General features: G+C 38.1%; 1 protein-coding gene across 1 annotated transcript; it reads right to left on the bottom strand.

The window, feature by feature from the left end:
* Positions 1-6,442: 6,442 nt before the first annotated feature.
* Positions 6,443-9,456, bottom strand: LRATD1 (LRAT domain containing 1). The gene is made up of 2 exons (XM_068678620.1): positions 9,291-9,456; positions 6,443-8,758 (listed from the first exon to the last, which is right to left on the bottom strand). Exon 2 carries the CDS (start codon positions 8,719-8,721, stop codon positions 7,867-7,869), a length of 855 nt encoding a protein of 284 aa, XP_068534721.1. The 5' UTR covers positions 8,722-8,758; positions 9,291-9,456; the 3' UTR covers positions 6,443-7,866.
* Between the last annotated feature and the right edge of the window lie 9,268 nt (positions 9,457-18,724).

Below are 18,724 nucleotides of genomic sequence, written 5' to 3'. Positions count from 1 at the left end.
GACCTTTGATTATATCTAGCTGAAGAATCAATGATATAAAGTCAGGACAGGTTAGAAATACTAATCCAAAAACCCTTTCAGGTAGACAGACATATCATGCAACAAGGTTTGAATTTAAAGATATAGTAATGCTGTGTCATATTGGCAAATAAACAGAGTTGTGTTACATAGTTCTGTGATAAACAGTAACAAGTCAACATTCAATTAAGCTATCTGTTGATTGCATCTCTACTTAAGTTTCTTAAAAGTGACCGTGTTGATGCTCATTCAGATATTTTAATTACTAACAATGTTATGGTGCTCCATGTTCTGTTAAACTGGCTCTGTTTTCAGCATCAATAGTTGTATTTATTTATTTATTTATTTATTTATTTTCAATAGACATGTTTTATTAAAATACTTTAGCAAGGTAGGTGAGTGTATCCTTTTTCTTCCACTGCCTCTGGAAATGACAGTATTCTCTGGAGAAGAATTCAGTGCTGGCAGCCTGTGGAACAGTGATTTCCAGTGATGGGCTTGTTCATGGAAGAGGGTCTTATATCATTCACAGGTGATTTGATGAGAAGGAATAATTTCAGATAGGTAAAAAAAAAAAATCCATACAAAAACTTAATGCGTGAGGACATGGGATAACTGAGGTATTCTAGTTCTTGTAATGAAATTGAATCTCTCAAGCAGTCACAAGTATAATTCTCTACAAACTTGTTCACACAAAGCATTAACTGTTCTTGGCAGATCTGATTTTCACCCTGTGTTCATTAGGTAAGGTTTCTAAAAGCAGTCAGCTCTAGCCTGCCTGTGGCCCCAATAACTTTGGTGAACATTCACCCATGAGTTCAATGGGGAAGGAATCAAATCAATTGTTAGTGCTTTTCAAAGTCCCATCATTTAGCTTTTCAAATAAAATGTACCAATCCAAAGTAAGATAAAATGAGAAAAGTCGAGAAATATCAATGCCAGCTGTCTCTTTACTTAAGAACAACTATAAAACAATAGTTAAGCATGGCTGAACAATAGAACACAGCTAATTTCATTGTTATGCTTCCAAAATATTACAGTAAGGGAAAAAACATTTAAATTATGAAAAAATCTTTGTGGCACTATCCATTAAAATATGCCAAATGGAAAGATGGATGGATACTTTACTGGAGCATTTTTTTTATTATTATTATTTATAAACACACAAAGCCAGTAGCAGCATAGTTCATTCTAAAAGGGTACTTCATTATTGTAAAATGTAGAGCTCCTTGATATTTTTCCTGCATTAAGTAGCAATATGTCAAAACCCACATATTTAATTTGCTTCTCTTTCTGTCAAAAGACCATGGCATACCCTAAAGAACAAATATTTGAATAGTCTTAAAATCCTGTCAGTGAGCCTTGGGTATCCACCTGTTGTACAGATAATATACATACAAAAACGACTGCCATTTATTACTAATGCTAACAAAATAATCAAGACTTGTGTGTATGCATAATATAGTCACACACTGTTTACATATGTATATGCGTATACAAGTATATATATATATTAGTTGTATATCAATATGCATATAAATGTCTGCTTAAATATTTACAAACAATTAGCATATGCTTTAGACTCATTCTTTATATTGCTTTCATCTGACTGAAAGGGCATATGGAAACAATGGGAACATATGGAAATAAAATATCTGTTTTAAGACCAAATATTTTTACTTGTGTTGAATAAGATATGAGAAGTATTCCTTCCGTGGTATAAAGTACTGGTATAAAGTGAAGGAAGGTCACAATGCAACATTTTGTATTTACTCATGCTGTTGGATTTAGGTTTGCCATTTCTTTACTCGCAGCAGTGATAATGTTATGTTAGAACTAAATCTGGGACTTGATTGATTCATGTAGTTGCAAAGTCCACCACATGTTTATTTTCCAGAACTAGGGTTACTCTTTGATTTACACAGACTGGGAACAAGCACTAACCTCTACTGCGTAGGAATTAGGAAGAAAGATCTTTGAGGTTTTCCATTTACAAGTATCTTATGCTGTTTCGTTTATGAGCTTAAATATGACTTTTCAAAATAGATTGCCAACGCCACTCTGTATACAAATAGTGCTTAAACTTAGAACAAAATATTTGCTACATAAGGCTGATGTGACACTGCATATTTTACTCACCCTGTTGAGATCCAGTAACATGGATCTCCAAAGTGTGAATGATTTTATGCATGAGGGGTGCGCAGTCATTCACCCTAATGCACCTTGGAGAAGAAAAAGGAAGAATAGAATTTCAAACTTAGCTCTGCATACCTCGCCTGAAAAGTCTGAAGTTTAACTGCAAACTCTCCCACACTTCTCTGTTATACCTACATTAGTTTCAAATTCTGAGTTCCTGTCAAAAAATCTGGAGATATTGACACTTCAGAGGTTCAAGCCCATACTTTAAGTTTCCGTCTTGTATCAATGTCCAACACTTGTACCCACACAGTTACACAAGCAAAAATCAAAATAATGTCTGAAAAGCATTAACCCACTTTATCTAGGAAAATGCCAAATTGCATAGATGATTATTCTATGTACAAGTAAGAATATGAAATTAAGGCCCTTCTGGTAAAGATCATGTACATAAGCTTTCAACTGAATTCTCTGTGAGGTTGATGCTGAGGTCCTGATGCTGGCTAGCCCTACTCCTCAATTTTAGCCTAAAGTAAGTGCTAGATGAATGGGGCAGACCTTCTTTTACTTGAAAGATCCTGATACTGTAAACACTTGAGGAGGTAAGCAGTTTCACATACATGGATCATCTACGGGATCAGAAACTCTCAGAAGACCCAAAAAAAAACAAACAAAAGTCACCGTATAAAAGGATATGATGGATATTGTGATTCCTCTGGATATATTCACATGAGAACACTTATTCTTAATGCAAAATATTTAAAATTAAGAAATAAAAGTGTATATTACTAGCTGCTCAATTATAAATACTATCAGACACATTCTAGTTCTTTCTCAGAGCAAAATATGGTTAAAATAACTGTTAATTTCAATGGCATGGTGGCATTAAAACATATGGAAAAATAATACATTCAATATATATTATTATTTATATGTTAATACTACATTGCAATGAGAGAATGCAGAATACCACAACTTGTTTCCTAAAAAATATTATAGCACTAGTAGTTTATACCTGTATAAAATGGGAGTAAATCCACTGATACACCAAGTAACAGAAGATTCTTAGTTCACTGTCTTTTTCCTAAACTAACATCCTCTTTTTGATTTACAAGCAGTTCAGTGAGGTATCTGGTCCCATTATTCATTAATTTTCTTTACAATAAAACTGAAAAAAAAATCTGACAGATTAAACTAGCATTTTGTCAGAGGATCCACGAGCATAGGGCAGTTTTACATGTCATATTTGAACTCAAAGTACAGAGAAGTTTCATATTCCATAATGATAAAGTAAGCAAATAAATTCCAGATTTGCCATGGAAACACTGACGTTCATGAATTAACAACAGCTTTTGATCAAACTCTAATCATATATTATTATCCTTTACACCCTAATTCTGCAATGAGACTCCCCTCATTTTGGTAGCCCAACCATACCTCCTTACATGTTCCTGGATTAATCTTTTGAGACTGGGACCTTCATCTTTCTCCTGGATTATAAAGCAGAAAATACACCGTTTACATGATATAAGTAGCAACACATACAGTATTTTAGTCACAGCCAAGTATAATTATGGACAGAATATTCTTTCTACTCTAGTAGAAACCTTTCACAGAAAATAATATAAAAGTAGCTGTAGCTATCATAGGCCCCTATTTCTTCTGTAGCTGGAAACCGAGGTTTGGGAACAGGGATGTAGGGGAAAGGTGGGGTGGCTGAGGTACCTGATCTTACAAGATGCTGCATGTCTCCAGTGGGATCCAGTGTTCTCTCAACTCCAATGTTGGTTAGAGTTACAGATGTTCTACACATCACATAAATAGGTCTATAAACTCTGACAGATTTTTGCACATCACTTACCTGAATATGAAAGATACTAAAATTAAATGAGGCAGGATAATTAAGACTGTGTATGCTATAGCACAGACTGAAGGCCATTTCTTGTTACAGCCTGATTTCAATCTGAAAACCACATATGGATCATATGGATCAATAGCATAATATTATCCTAAAATACAGTACAAGGGTTTTCCTTTTTTTTTTTTTTTTTTAATTTTATACTGCCATACCATGTTTTCCCCAAAAGAGGAGAAAAACAAAAACACACACACACACAAAGAAAAAACCTAACAAATGAAAACAAAGTAACTTGGAAACATAAGGCTGATGGAGGCAAAATCTATTTTGCCATCCATCATTATAGTCTTCTTCCTCTATGCACAGCCAAGATCCAGCAAACTTTGGTCATGCCAATAAAACATTTCACAAAGGCTCTCTATGCTTCAAGAGAACATGAATTGAATTTTTAATAAAATGTTAGCCTCAAAGCAATTCAAAAGATTGCATTTTGAAATGACATGGAAAATAGTATCCAAGCAAAAAACTTTCTATAAAGCTGCTCCCTAAATAGCTAACAGAAAACTGGAAACATCACACAAAAGCAGGATTTTCCAAGTAACCTAACACTGCAGTCACATTAAAAGACAGTACTTCAAGAGCAATGAATTACTTAGATGCAAATATTTACCCGAAGTAGCTAGATTGAAGAATGTAAACAGATTCCACAGATATAACGTAATTTGTCAATATCTTTACTGATAGAAATGGAAATGTTAACTCAGGTCACTGATCCTGAAAGATGAGTATAATCAATTACCTTTTCTATCTGTCAGTCATTTACATCATTGCATTGCTTGCAGCTGACTGCCCCCCATCTTTCATTTCTTGTTTCAAGGCACCAAACAACTTTTTCAATACACTTTTTTCTCTCTCTTTTTCACTGTTCTCCTACTTCAGATTAATGCTGCTTGTTTCAGAACTCATCTGTTCTCTTCCTTTATTTCCACAGTATTTCCTGTTTCCCATCTTAGAAAGTTGTCCCTTCTGGTCTCTGAAACACCTTCTTAAATCTCATTTCTCCTCAAGGTCCACAAATTTTAACCATCTCCGAAACAATAAAAAATGATCCAAACTCACTGAAGTCAGTGAGAGACCATCCATTAACTTCAATGGACTATGAATCAGGACCAGATTGCTGTCAATAACTCAGGACTAAAATCTAGTGAAAGAAAAACCAAAAGGATCTGTATGGGCACCTCTGCTGTTAATAGCAGATTGATACTTGAACATAGCCAGAGCAATAGTATGTTTTAGGTTAATATATTTTGTGAATATCTCCAGTACTGTACATATTTCCAGGCCTTATGCAAAGGATTAAGGCCCTAATTTTGTTGTTACCTTTATCTGTACAAATTTGGAGCATTGCCAACGACTTCTGACAGAGCTTGAATAAATACACATCTAGCAAGGTAAACTAAGGAAAATTGCCATGTTCATGAACCAGGTTAGTAAATCATTAAAATACATAAATAAAGATGGACTATTTGGAAAGCACAGAGAAAAGTTTAAAGCCAGTATGTTTTAAATCCTCACTAGTAGTGAGAACATACAATGCTATTCTTGCAAGAATCCTCTGTCTAGTACTGTATTATTAATTGGAGAGCTATTTCAAGAAAATGCATTTCAGAATTCAAAATTTACAACATGATTCCACTTCATCCTTCCTGTCTTCATGAACATCCTGTTATTTATTCCCTCTTCCTGCCTCTTCCTACCACAGTTTTTCAATATATTTTATAAGGGGGAATTAAAACAAGTTACTTTTGCCCACTCTTCCTTCTCCTACCATTTATGTTTTGATTTTTTGTAAGTGCCTTGGTTGTAACATCAGTGTCTTCCTGAAATCTCACAATGCTCCCACCAAGTGCTGTTGAGAACTCACTTGTAACAGATAATTTGGTAGATGTAATGCAGTAAAATTATTAAAATACATAAATATTATGATGATGACTGTTAATGTTATGGAAAAGAGATACCATTATGACAATAATTATCACCAATATAAAGCTAAAATATTACACATTTAATAAAGGGTATGTTGTGATTTGAGGTTATTTCAGCAGTAGGTTAACATTGATGGCAATACACTTCTGATAAAATGTTTAGTCCGTATTGTAGTAACCATGATACTTTACAGTAAGAAGGGAAATAAAAGTTACACTGCATATTACAGCATAACTTTGCCGAGTTATGTATCAGCAAAACATAGTCTGTTAGATGACCTTCACTAAGGAGGCATATATACATATATTTATGCTTGCACTTTTATTAAGGTGAACTACACTCCACCTTCACAGCTTCAACTATGGGAGGTAAAACCTTTGTAGAAAATAAATTACTGTTGCAACAATTACATTGTTTAATACAAAAAGGAGCCAGGACACAGTACACTGATAGGGGGTAGCGTGTATTTTATACACAGAAGAGGGATGTTACTTCTATTATGCCATCTGACATTGACACGGGAAGAAGGGGAAAAAAAACCTTTTTTTTCCCCCAGTACTGAAACATGCAAAGACAAATTGCTTATTATAACTTTTACAGAGTAAGAGTAATAAAAATAGAATGGACAGATTTAGAAATGCCCTAGTATACTTTAGATTTTATGTATATTTAATATTTTGATCTTTTACTTCAGAACTGAAGAAGTAAACAGTGGGAGAATAGGATCTGAAATACAATCAACGCATTGCTCACATCGCATTAAAAGGCATCTTTTAAATGCAGCTGTGGATTTCTAAACTTAGACTGAATAGGATTTTTAGTTGCTTGGAATTTGAAATGCAAAATGAACTTGGCCATGTTACATCTATTTTCTTTAAGTGGAATTGTAAATATGTGATAAGTTTCTGTTTGAAAGAGGCAACATGCAGAATTCAAGCCTATTTGTTTCTTGTAGGATCCGGCTGACCTGTGCATGAAGAGGTATCGAGGCAGTGGTGCAATAAGAATCACTACAGTGATACAAATCCACAGCTTAAACATGAGATCCTAGAGGCTGAATCTCTGAGGAGAAACACTGAGTATACTGTCCTCCAAAATACACCAACCAATGAAGGTAATTTCAAGAAAACAACTGCTAACCAACTTTTACCTGAATAAAGGAGAGGGGAAGAGTTTTAAACAGCTTGCTTATGTATCATGATGACATTTAGCAGAGAAAAGACGACAAGTATTTTAAATGTAATCAATTTCAACCAGAAATATGAAAACATTTTCCCTCATTAGGATCTTGCTAGAGTTGTCTGGGACAAAATCTGGGTTGCAACTATGGGCTGAAACAACAGTGTCAAGAAACAAAACAAATAGGCATTTACAGCCCCCCACCCTCCACCCCCTTCAGCTAGCAAAGTATGACTGATGCTTTCAGTTGACTGCAAGGCAAATGTTAGCTAAAATTTTGTTTAGCTAAATCCACATCCATGGCCCCCAATGTTTAAAACTCATCATGGATTAAAGCCATGAAATAAAAATTAAAAAAATTTCAATTTGAAATTTTATTAGTATGTTGCTAGAATGGTCAACATCGATCGACAGTAGAGACTTTGTCCACATACTCTGCAAACAGCTTTCGTGCACCTCCCCCCCCTCTTCTTCCTCTCCCTCTTGCACTCTTTCAGCATTAATGCTACTAAAAGCCAAACAAAATACTGGCTATGGGTGTAAAGAATGCTGGTTTTTTGGAATGTCGCCATGGATCTTGCTTCCAGTCGCATCCCGTGGAAAGAGGGTGCAGCCTCCTGTCTCAGTGGCAGGCTGGTCTCCCCGGACAGGAGAGAAGGAAGAGATAGCCATGTACCCCCTGCTGCTCACTATTCTTTCTCATCCACTATAGCCAGGTCTTTGATCACCCTCAGTTTGCCACTGGCATCGATCCTGCGCTTCTCGCGTATTAGATCCTCCAGGCTGTGGAACCTCACTGTGTGCACCTTGTTCTCTGCCAAGTGAATCTTCAGATAGTATTGCTGCTGGTGCTGGGTGCCGGCAGCAGCCTGCAGCTCCCCCCCGGCTTTGAACTCCCTTTTCCCGAAGCGGCACCAGGCGGCGAAGCTCTCGGAGTTAGTCCAGCAGATCTCGTCGCTTTTTAAGCCCAGGTGCCCGCAGGCGTTTTGCACCACCAGCTCAGCCACCAGCGGGCGAAAACGGTACCAGCTATTCACCACCCGGCCCACGTTGCCCGCGGCCGCCTCGTACAAGCTGTCCTGGCGGATCTGCCCCTGGTGCAGGTGGATGATCTGCCCGCTGCCCACGTACACTGCCCAGTGCGGCGGGGGATGCTCCGACGGCCCCAGGTACAGCAGCTCCAGCAGGTCCCCCGGTTTGCAGAGGGCAGGCAGCGCTGACACCGAGTAGACGCTGAGGTCCCCAGCCTGGGGGCCGCTGCTGACCTTGGAGAAGATGCATTCCTGGCCGCGGAAAGCGGAGAACTGGGTCTCGTTCAGCACCAGCTGGTGGTGGAGGTGGTGGGTAGGCGTCTCCTGGCCAGGGCTGCCGGAGCCCTTCACGCTGTACTTGTCTGGCTGGCCTCGCTCGTCCAGGTCCTCCTCCTCATCCGAAAAGAAGTAAGCCACCCCGACGCGCAGCTCGTCTTTCTCGATCCCCGAGGGGTCCCCGGTCGGCAGCTCGCTGTAATTCAGGTGGGTGATGCGATCCAGTTGATTTCCCATCAATGACAGGGCGAGGCGAGGGCAGGAATTGCCGGATCTGGAGGAAGGGTGGAGTGGGCAGGGACAGAGAGAACAAGAGAGGGGAAGGAGGGCGCAAACGGAGGGAAGGAAAAGGAGAAAAAAAAATATCAAGACAAACACAAAAGATCTCAGCGATTCCTTATCCCTCCCCCGCTCCATCCCTCCCCTCTGTGCAGAGGGGGGGTGGGAGAACTCCCGGTGTGGATTCTTCCCTCTTGCCCTAGGGGTGCAGGGCACAGCCCCGGCTCCGCGGCGCTCTCCGGGCGGTGCTGCCCGAGCCCCGCGGTCCCGGAGCTACCGGGCCCGGGTCCCGCTGCTGCCGAGAGTAGCAGGCAGCTCCTCGCCTCCCCCCAGCTCAGCCCGGGAAACGGAGCTGCCCCGGGATCTTCCGCAAGGGAAGGGGCTGCCCCGAGGGTCCCGAGCCTGCTCGCAGCTGAGCAGTACTGCACAAGAGCAGGCGTCTGGCTCTCCGAGAAAAAAATAAAGAATAATCAGATAAAGAATAAGACCTCCCGCCCCCAAAGAGCCTCTCTCTCTCCCCTCCGTACCCGTGGTCTCCCAGCTCCAGAACACCCCCCCGAAGAAAAAAAAAAAAAAAAAAACTCCTCTAAAGTCGTCCTGTCCCCATGGGCGCCGCAGAGGAGGTGAGCTCCGTCCTCCCCGCTGAGCGCCCGACTCCTCCGCCCGCTCCTCCCCGCTCGGCTATGGGCTGCCCGGCCCCTCCGGCGAGCCTAAGTACCGGCGGCGCCGCTCCCGAGCCCGCCCCGGCCCCGCTCATTGGCCGCGGCCGCGCCGCGCCCGGTGGCGGCGGTACCGGTACCACCGGTACCGGGGATCGGTGGAGGCGCTGCCCGGCCGGGCGCCGCCGGCCCTGGGGCTGCGGCACCGAGAGGAGGCTCGGTACCGGGGGGAGGAGGGCCTTGTTGGAGGGGAAGGGGTTCAGAGAGAGTGCCCCACCGCCGCTGCAAAGGAGAAATATACATATATCTATTTCTATAATAAGGAAGATGGCTTTGCTGGAGGGTCGCGCGTGTCCAAGACTTACCGCATCCCTCAAGGGAGGAGATCAGATTCCTCTCACCCAACTTTAGACACCTCAAGTCGTACCTGTGTAATTTAAGTCCCCCCTGCTCAAGGGAGGCTGGCGTTTCCAAAGGGCTGTTCCTCACGCTTATTTCTCAGCCTGTTTAGGAAGGGGTGAATTGCCCTAAGGAGGTGTCTCGCCATCGCCTAGACGGGATATTGAAATGCTGAGACGGTGTTAGGTAAGGTGACTCCACCTGTGGTTGTCTTTGTGCACCTGGCTGCAGCAGCAGTAGTGGGTTGTCCTCAGAACTGACTAGAAGACGTGCTGTGGCATGCCTTACGTAAAATATCAGACTGCCTGAAGGTAGCAGTCCATCCCTTCCTAAAATATATGAAATCCAAAATCTGTCTATAGTGGTTAATGCCAATACTCACTTTTACACGTAAAGTTGCACATTATGTAAACAAAGCTCGAGAATGATTAGTTGATTTGACCACAGTTTGCCTGTAGGGTTGTGTTAGTGATGGGATTGTAGCCTAGTTCTTCCAAGTGCTCTAATCATGAAAACTTCTCAGAAATAAGAACCTAAATATTTTAAAGTGCTCCATGAAAAAAAAATCGAATGTAATTATTAGATTCATATGCGAATCATATTAAAGCACCATTTTTATCTAGAAGTAGATTTACCACTTTCTTCACAGTGGAAATAGGTTTGTCATACAGAGATAAGTATTTCTGCTAACAGTGCTTCTCAATACTATCCATCTTCACTTCTGACTCCCTGTCTTAGACTTGCAGTCCAGTCTTTGGCCTCGATTAACTGAGAACAGTAATGCCAACAGTTTATTCTCATGATAGAGAGGCATACACCTTTAAATAAATATAGTGATTTCCTGTTTTTCATGGTACAGCTTGCATAGTTAAGTTTGTATAGGTCAAATGCTGGTTTTCTTAAACATGTGTTTACTTTGAATGAGCCATTTCTTTTCCATTCAAACATCATTCAAACGTTTATGTGACTATCTTTCAAGAACATTTTTTTTTCTCATTATTGTTTTTTTTTAACATATGCAAAGACATCAGAACACACGTGGAAAAGAAATAAAGGTCTGTTCTGTAGTATGACATTCTAAGACTGACACAACTGTATGAATTTTTCACTGTGGCAATTACACGATTCTGTTGATGGTTAAAGATTTCCCATGTCTCATAAATGCTGGGGCTACAGCCTCAGACTCATTGGAGTCTGTAAACTTCTGGTTTACAGCAGTTAAAGATGCAGCATTCAGGGGTCTGTAGAACTACAAAGTGAATTTGAAAGAAAAACGTACATAGAAGAAAAGAATTCTACCTGAAAATATGCATTTGAAAGTTTCACGGGGCTAAACATAACAGATAGATGTTAAAAATCTCTGAAACTGAAGCTTTTCTAATGATTGTCAGAAATTATATGTTCTTTTATGGCATGACCTTCATCAATTGCAACTTTTAAGTTATGAAAACACTCTAATAGGTTTACAGTTTAGGCTGTAAAGCAGATATTTATATATATATATATATATATTTATAATAGTCAATGTGCTTCATTGTTAAATCTAGTCTAAGCTGAAGGCATTTTCCACAGTTACATCTTTTATCAGCAGTTTCTGTTTTCTAAACAGTTTATATATATTTTTTTTCCTGTTGAAAGTCTGCATCTTCTTAGGTTGTGCTCACACAATTCACACTTCCCACATTTGCCAATCATCAAGGCTATGTGGAGTAATTTTTAGACAGTTCTAAACAAACAATACATTATTTCATCTTTTCCATGCAAAATAGTGGAGAACAGATTGCTTCATTAACCTGCATAGTGCAGAAAGAAGGAGTCTGGGTCTAAGGAAGGATCTGCACTTCTAACCAGGTGGAATAGCTCCTGCCAAATTTTAACCATTTTCTGTGTTTCCCATGCCTTTGCAAATCTGCTCAATGAGTGTATCCCATCTCTTGTGGAAGCACTTGCAATCCAGTACAATCCACATCTCTCCATGACCTCTATTCAGCACACCTTCAACACCCATTTTCTCATTACATTTCAATTCCGTCTGTATAATCTGTCTCATCAGTGCTTCATGCTCTTCCTCTGTCCCTCAAGAAGGATTTTTTTTTTTCTCAGTTTCTCTCCAATCCCAATTTTAAATTATGCAAAGTGTTAAGAATATGCTATAAAACAAAACAAAAACCAGTATAAACATAGTTATATAAAATTGTCATTAAAGGGCACTACAGAAAAATCACAGAAAATATGTAAACCAACAGCTTGAAATAATTCTCTCAGTTTGAAGGCTTCTGTTAATGTTAAATGATGTTACAACAGGAGTACACAGTGTCCACAGAAGTGAATTGTCATAGCCTACTGGGAATGCTTGAGTTATTTTGATTAATATATTTATCATCCCCTTTAGGCATTTTAGTTTGGGGAGTTCATGGACGCTTATTTAGCATGGCAGTTAGTGTAGGGTTCGCTGCTCTCAGACTATGGCACTAGCAGTGCAGTGTTATGCTGCTCACACTTGTGTTCACCAGCTTCAGTCTCATTAACCAGGGTCATAACTTCATCTTGCACTAGGACATGGGAACTTGCCATTAGTCCATTGTTATTAAAGCTATTTTTATTTTTTTTTTCCCTTAGACTAGACATAGCAAAGAAACCTGATATCATCAGCACTGGCTTTATCTTTGTCTACTCCAAAGCAATGAACTTACATTTTTAATTGCTATTTTTTCCTTTTGTGCCTTTTTCCATCCTCGGTATTTTGTCAGTTTTGCATTTATATTTAATTTAATACAGTGAAAACTCTTTTCAAATATCTAACAAAATAGCTGCCCAGTAGCTTATTTTTCAAAACTTGTTTTTTAAATGTTCTCATCATCTTGCCTTGAGCTAAGCTTTGGAGCCTTGGGCCTCTGTTGCTAAAAATGGAGCTGAAACCTCTCTTAATTTGAATGAGAACATTTGTACAGAAAAAATTTGGAAATGCATGTTTCTGTAAATAACCAGAGATAAAAAAATTCATGACAAGGGTGGGAACTTGCCTATATATTATAAAATTTTTCTAGATCACAGAAATATGTCCATTGCAGTTCTGGTAATATTGAATCTCAGATGTCCAGAAACTCATCTCTATTTCAGATTGCCATCTGGTCTGTACATAGCCACTTTGACATAACAGGTACTAGGAAGGATCTTATTCACCTGAAACTCTCTAAAACGATGTACTCCAGCTGTAGATCAACTATACATTCAAATTATTTTCCCCCATTATACCTTCTTTACAATCTTGGTATACCTAAGGCATCAGAGACATAAGAAGTTAGTACTTTGAGAAACCTGGGATCTGGACCATAACTGGTGTAGATGGTAGAGTAGCTCTTTTTGCAAATAGCTTTGCACACAAATTGCCCACATACCAAGGCAAGGCCAAAGTACTCAGTTTTGGGACAATTAGGTAAAAGTGTGTCCTTCCAGTCCTATAACAGGAATGACACTTTTTCTACAGCTATCTAGTTTAGAAATCTACAGAGATTATGATCCTGATTTTGGAGAGCTTCTATATTTTTTGTCCAAAAATGGTGAAATATAAAATGTCAAAATTTACTGAAGAAAACTACGGCCACAGATTTTCCCTTTGCCTCTTTTCTGCTCTTTTATGGACTTTGCTAGCTTTGTGATTTTTTTTTTTATTTTTATTTTTTCATTCACAAAGCCACTTTTTTATAAGTAAAATTGGCTAGGGGCTGTTCTCTGGCCATGAAGGATATTATAACCGTATATCTGCTCAGCTGAACTCTATAAACTCCGAAACTGGGTAGCTGAATCCAAGCCTATTAAGAATTATTCTGAACCCATTTTAATCCCTGCACTGTATGGAAGAATAGTAGCTGGCCTCTGCCAAAGCCTTTGAAGAGGCCACGCTACCAATTTAATAGTATGAGTAATATTGTGCCAATCGTTGGCCCTGTGACCTGGCCCTTTGTAGCCAACTATTTGCACTTAATTCATCTTCTGAAGGCACAGCCAATTGTATTTTTTTGTCAAGTATAACCTGTAAAGACCTCCAAATTAATTTCTGCTTCCGGATCAATTGACACAACCGTAAAGGATATTCTAGGAAAGATTTTGTGGAAAGGTAGGGAGACTGTTTTCTAAAATGTACTTATCTCTGGAAGACAGGATGCTGTGGACAGGATTCCACACAGGGAAGCCTTGTCCTCTTCTGCTTCCAGGGTGTCCTGGTCTCAGCTGTGACAGTTAAATTTCCTCCTAGTAGCTGGAATGATGCTGTGATTTGGATTTAGGATGAAAATAATGCTGATACAACACTGATGGTTTAGTTGCAGAGCAGTGCTTACTCAAAGCGAAGGCCTTTTCAGCTTCTGATGCTGCCCTGACAACAAGGAGGTTGGGTGTGCACAACGAGCTGATGGGGACACAGCTAGGACAACTGAGAAAATGGCCAAAGGATATCCTATACCATTTGGTGTCATGTTGAACAGTAAAACTGTAGAGAGTTGGCTGGGGGCAGAGGCACTGCTCATGGACCATTTGGGCATTGGTCAGCCAGTGGTGAGCATTGTGCATCACTTGCTTTGTATATTCTTTTAACATTGTTATCATTATTGTTATATTTTATTTTTTATTTTTTTTTTCCCTATTAAGCTGTCTTTATTTCAACCCATGATTTTTTAACCTTCTTTTCCATTTATTTTCCCCATCCCACTTGTGGGATTAGGAGGGATTGAGCAAATGGTTTTGTGTTGCTGAGCTGCCTGTCAAAAGAAACCACAAAACAGGGGGCAGAGTGTGGGGAGACAAGAGTGTCCTCACCACCAGTGATCTGCTGAGCAGAGCAAGGTGGGGGTCCAGGTCAGCTCACGCCCATCCAGGCACAGACTAGTGCTTAAATTCCCAAGTCAGGGGCTGAAGCCTCAGATGAGCCTCCTCAGTGTTTCATCAGTAACTTCCCATTTCTCCCAGACATCTGATCTGAGGTTCACCTTATCAGAGCTATCTTGAATGTAAGCAGCAAAGCCTTCAGAAGTCGGGGAAGAGCTTGTAGATGTTTCCAGTGCACTGAGGGCCCTCATGGTAACATCATGTTCATTCAGTGGAGTATGAAAAATCTAGCTGGAGGACTAGATTTTCATTTAGATGTCTGTCTCTCTACACTAAAATGAAACTGAATACATAGGCTGTTGGGAGTTGGGGTTGGAGAGGCTACTCTTAAATTGGTTAATATGATATGCAGAGAAAACTTCCCTGGGATTATAATATTTTAGACAATGTGTTTTATGAACTTTTTTAGAATCATGTATTGACAAGCATAAAGTTAGATCAATTAACAGTAAATCTCATTTCTAGACCTTTGTATTTCCAGGCTTATCTCTTTATTGATGTTATTTTAAATGTTCCAAAATCCTTGGATTTGCCACCATTTTCATATAAAGACAGAAAAATAAAATAAAACAAGAAAACCCTCTAAGTTGACATGACCACATTGAAATAGGGAAAATCTTATTCATATCAGAAAAATTACCTATATGCACTCTGTTGTTTCATTCATGAGCACAGTCTAAAAGTTTGTATCATTTACATAAATGATACATCTTGAGTTTTACTTTTTATCTCTGTTAGGAAATAAAATATAGCCTAGCCTTGTGGTGAGCCTAACCAAATGATTGTAGCCATGAAATCTGTTTTTCTGGTGACTGTATTCGAAAGATTTTTGTTAAGTAACATTGGTCTTCAATTTGCTAATTCAATCACATATTGGTATGAGTAGGTTCAATATTATATGAGAATTTATATATATATACATATATATATTTTTTTTCAATAGAAGTGCAGTTTCACATTACATTTAATCATGAATAAGAGGTGCACCAACTGACAGCAAGCTTTAACCCCAGCTACATACTTCTTCAACTTCTTTTACAGCTGATCTTGTAATCATGTAGTTACAGGGCGAGTTTAAATTTACAGCACTGCTGAAGGAAATGTTGAATATGTGCCAGATGAAAAACATCTTTTTTTTTTTTTTTTTTTTTTTTTAAAGGTGTTGGTGCTTTGTATCTGGTGCTCTTAAACTGAAACAGTCACAGGTATTGGTCCCTTATGAATATATGCTTTTGACATGGCTTTTGTTAGAGGTGGTTACATTGTTCCTATGATAAGATAATGGTAGTGGCAATTTAGAAGGAAAATTCCCATAGTCTCCTCTAGTTCTACCTAAAAGTAAATCTAACATAAAAATGACATCATAACTTTTGTGCAGGAAAAATGGCTCCAGAAACTAGTGCAGCTTCAAAAAAGAAGCTGTTAGGGAAAAAAAAAAAAGGAAAAAAAAAAAAGAAAAAAAGAAAAGTATTTGTAACCATCTTCTAATGCAATCCTATTAAGAGAAAGGGCCACTGTCAGGTGGAAAATCAACTTTTAATGTCTTTCTTCAACTAACATTTTGTAACTTCAGAAACTTCAGTAACTTCTTTCCTAATCAGTTTTGTAGACTGATTTTTTTTTTGGCAAATATCTGGCCATAAGGAGTAATGTAGTAGTTCTTCACAACAGATGACTTTTTCAGTGTATGAGTCTTCATTAATGATGTTAACTCTGTTCCTAAATGACCTAATGAGACATCCATAATAAATATGGAGTATCTAAGAACCTATTGTTTACTCAATTATCATATTGTTAACCTTATTAACTATTAACCTTGCCAGCTTGCTTGTTAACTGTTAGCTAAGCTCTAGAAAGAGAAAAGGCAGAATGTTTTCTCCAGCATAAGACATGAAGTTTTCATGCAGTTCCCATGTAAAACTAATGAAGATGTCTATTATACATACATGAGTATACATACACAAAGTGTATGTACTTTACATACAAAGTATACACACATTTACAAATTAATGTAATTTACATTAATGTAAATGTACACAAATTAACGTAATTTACATTACAAAGTATACACACATTTGTGCATATATACACAAATATACATACATATACATATACATACATGTATAAATATATACCTAGTTGAAAAGCTGTTGGCAATTCAAAATTTGACTGTATGTGTTAAAACAGGGCTGCTTGTTTGCTTGGCCCTTTCATTTTCTGCATATGCTTTGGGATCCTTTATCACGTCATTGTTCTCTGAGTCCATTCTATTATAATTCTTCTCATTTTTAATAATATGTATGATATTCCTGCTGCTGCCCTGAAGGACTCCTCTGAAAATTAAATGTTTAAATAAAATGAGCACCCAATGTGTCTTTCTATTATGCTGGTTAATATTTTATAAAATATTTTTATCTGTGAGATTTTCAATACCTCAATTCCAAAAATGACTTTCTAAACATTATAAGCAATAACAAATACCTCTTGACTGAATAGCAAAGAAGAGATTCAATCTGTGTGACAGTTGCTATTCATAAACTGTTTGAGCTTCACTCTCATGGTTTATGATGTTAGCTGAACCCTCATGACTGAGTTACGAAACTAGATTTAGTATGGGAATTGTTGCTAGCTATATATAAATATATTTTGGAGTTAGCCTCTATTTTCATTTTTCAAGTACAGAGCCCAATCTTGAAGAACTAAGTCATTCAAAACTCATATCAATTATACTGCCAGGCCAACCTCCTCCTGACTATAATACAGAGAAGTCTGTTACCAGGTGCATGCACACTATTTCCTTTGAAATCAATGAGATCTCTATGTACATTCAAAGAACTCAGACATAAATGCTTAGAAATGGCAAATTTATACAATTAGAATTCATTCTGTTTGTGAAGGTGTATTGAATAAAACCATTGAGACTGTACAATGATACTTTTGAAAATAAGTTTCTGCTCAACAGAAAATGAATTTGAGTAAGTTTGAGCTTGTAAGCATTCCCAGTAAAAATTTGCAAACATTTTGAATCGTACAAATGCCAGCCTCTATACTTATCCTTGTATCTAAAATGCAAGTAGTGTCTCTTCATATAACTAATTTTTACAGCTACAAGCCTGACTGACCTAATTAGATTCACATGTTAACCCCATTACCTTTATAATTTTTGAGATTATGTCTATATAAACCTATTATTTTCAAAAGTTTTTAGAGATGTAGTGTACTGAACTTTAAACAACTACTTTATCTATAATGCATAGATGAGCATAGACTAAAGCTCATTGTAGTTAGACACATTGTTTCTTCAGCAGGAACAGAAACCATACAGAGTTAATGTTTTCCTTGTGTTTAGAAGATGCATCATGACTTGAATATACTTATGATGGGTTGCACAAAGTATGAAAGTACTTTACCAAAACATTTTTATTTTCATTTTTAGAAATCTGAAATAAATGTAATTTTGTTAAAGAAAAAAAATACTGTAAAGAAGAGAAAAAAAAAAAAAAAGCCTTCTGATTTGAAACAGGACTGTTTTTGTACCTCCTTGTTTTATTCTTATCTGTGCTACAAAGTCTCTCTAAGTTTCTCTGGCCATGTCGGTGAGGGTTAGGTTGGTGTTTTCAATCATTATTTAAAGCAACAGAACAGGAAGCAGTCTTCTGTTTTGACAACAAAGAGGCAAACGTTATATCATATCTTACTGTTACTCATCTTAGATGTGCAAAATCTGGGTTCAGTTCCTTATGTAGCCACAATGGTTTAAATCTATGTCATTTACTTTAAGACTATCTACTCATTAGACACACTAGACGTTATCTGGCTATTTTCCAATCATCATGTTGTAACCTCGACATTAAGAAAATAATTCAAGGAAGCATGAATGAAGCTTATAACTAATTGATTAGAGTACTCACCTTAAGGCAAAGAAATTTGGGTTCCTATTTCTGTTCCTATAGTTCAAAGACTACTTAATATAAAAATGGAAATAGCCTAGAGATGAGAACTTTCCCCCAAAAATAGGT

Source organism: Anas acuta, chromosome 3, assembly GCF_963932015.1.
Source record: "Anas acuta chromosome 3, bAnaAcu1.1, whole genome shotgun sequence".
NCBI lineage: Eukaryota > Metazoa > Chordata > Aves > Anseriformes > Anatidae > Anas > Anas acuta.
Note: the sequence above shows the minus strand (reverse complement) of the source record. Positions and strands in the feature narration are given on the sequence as shown.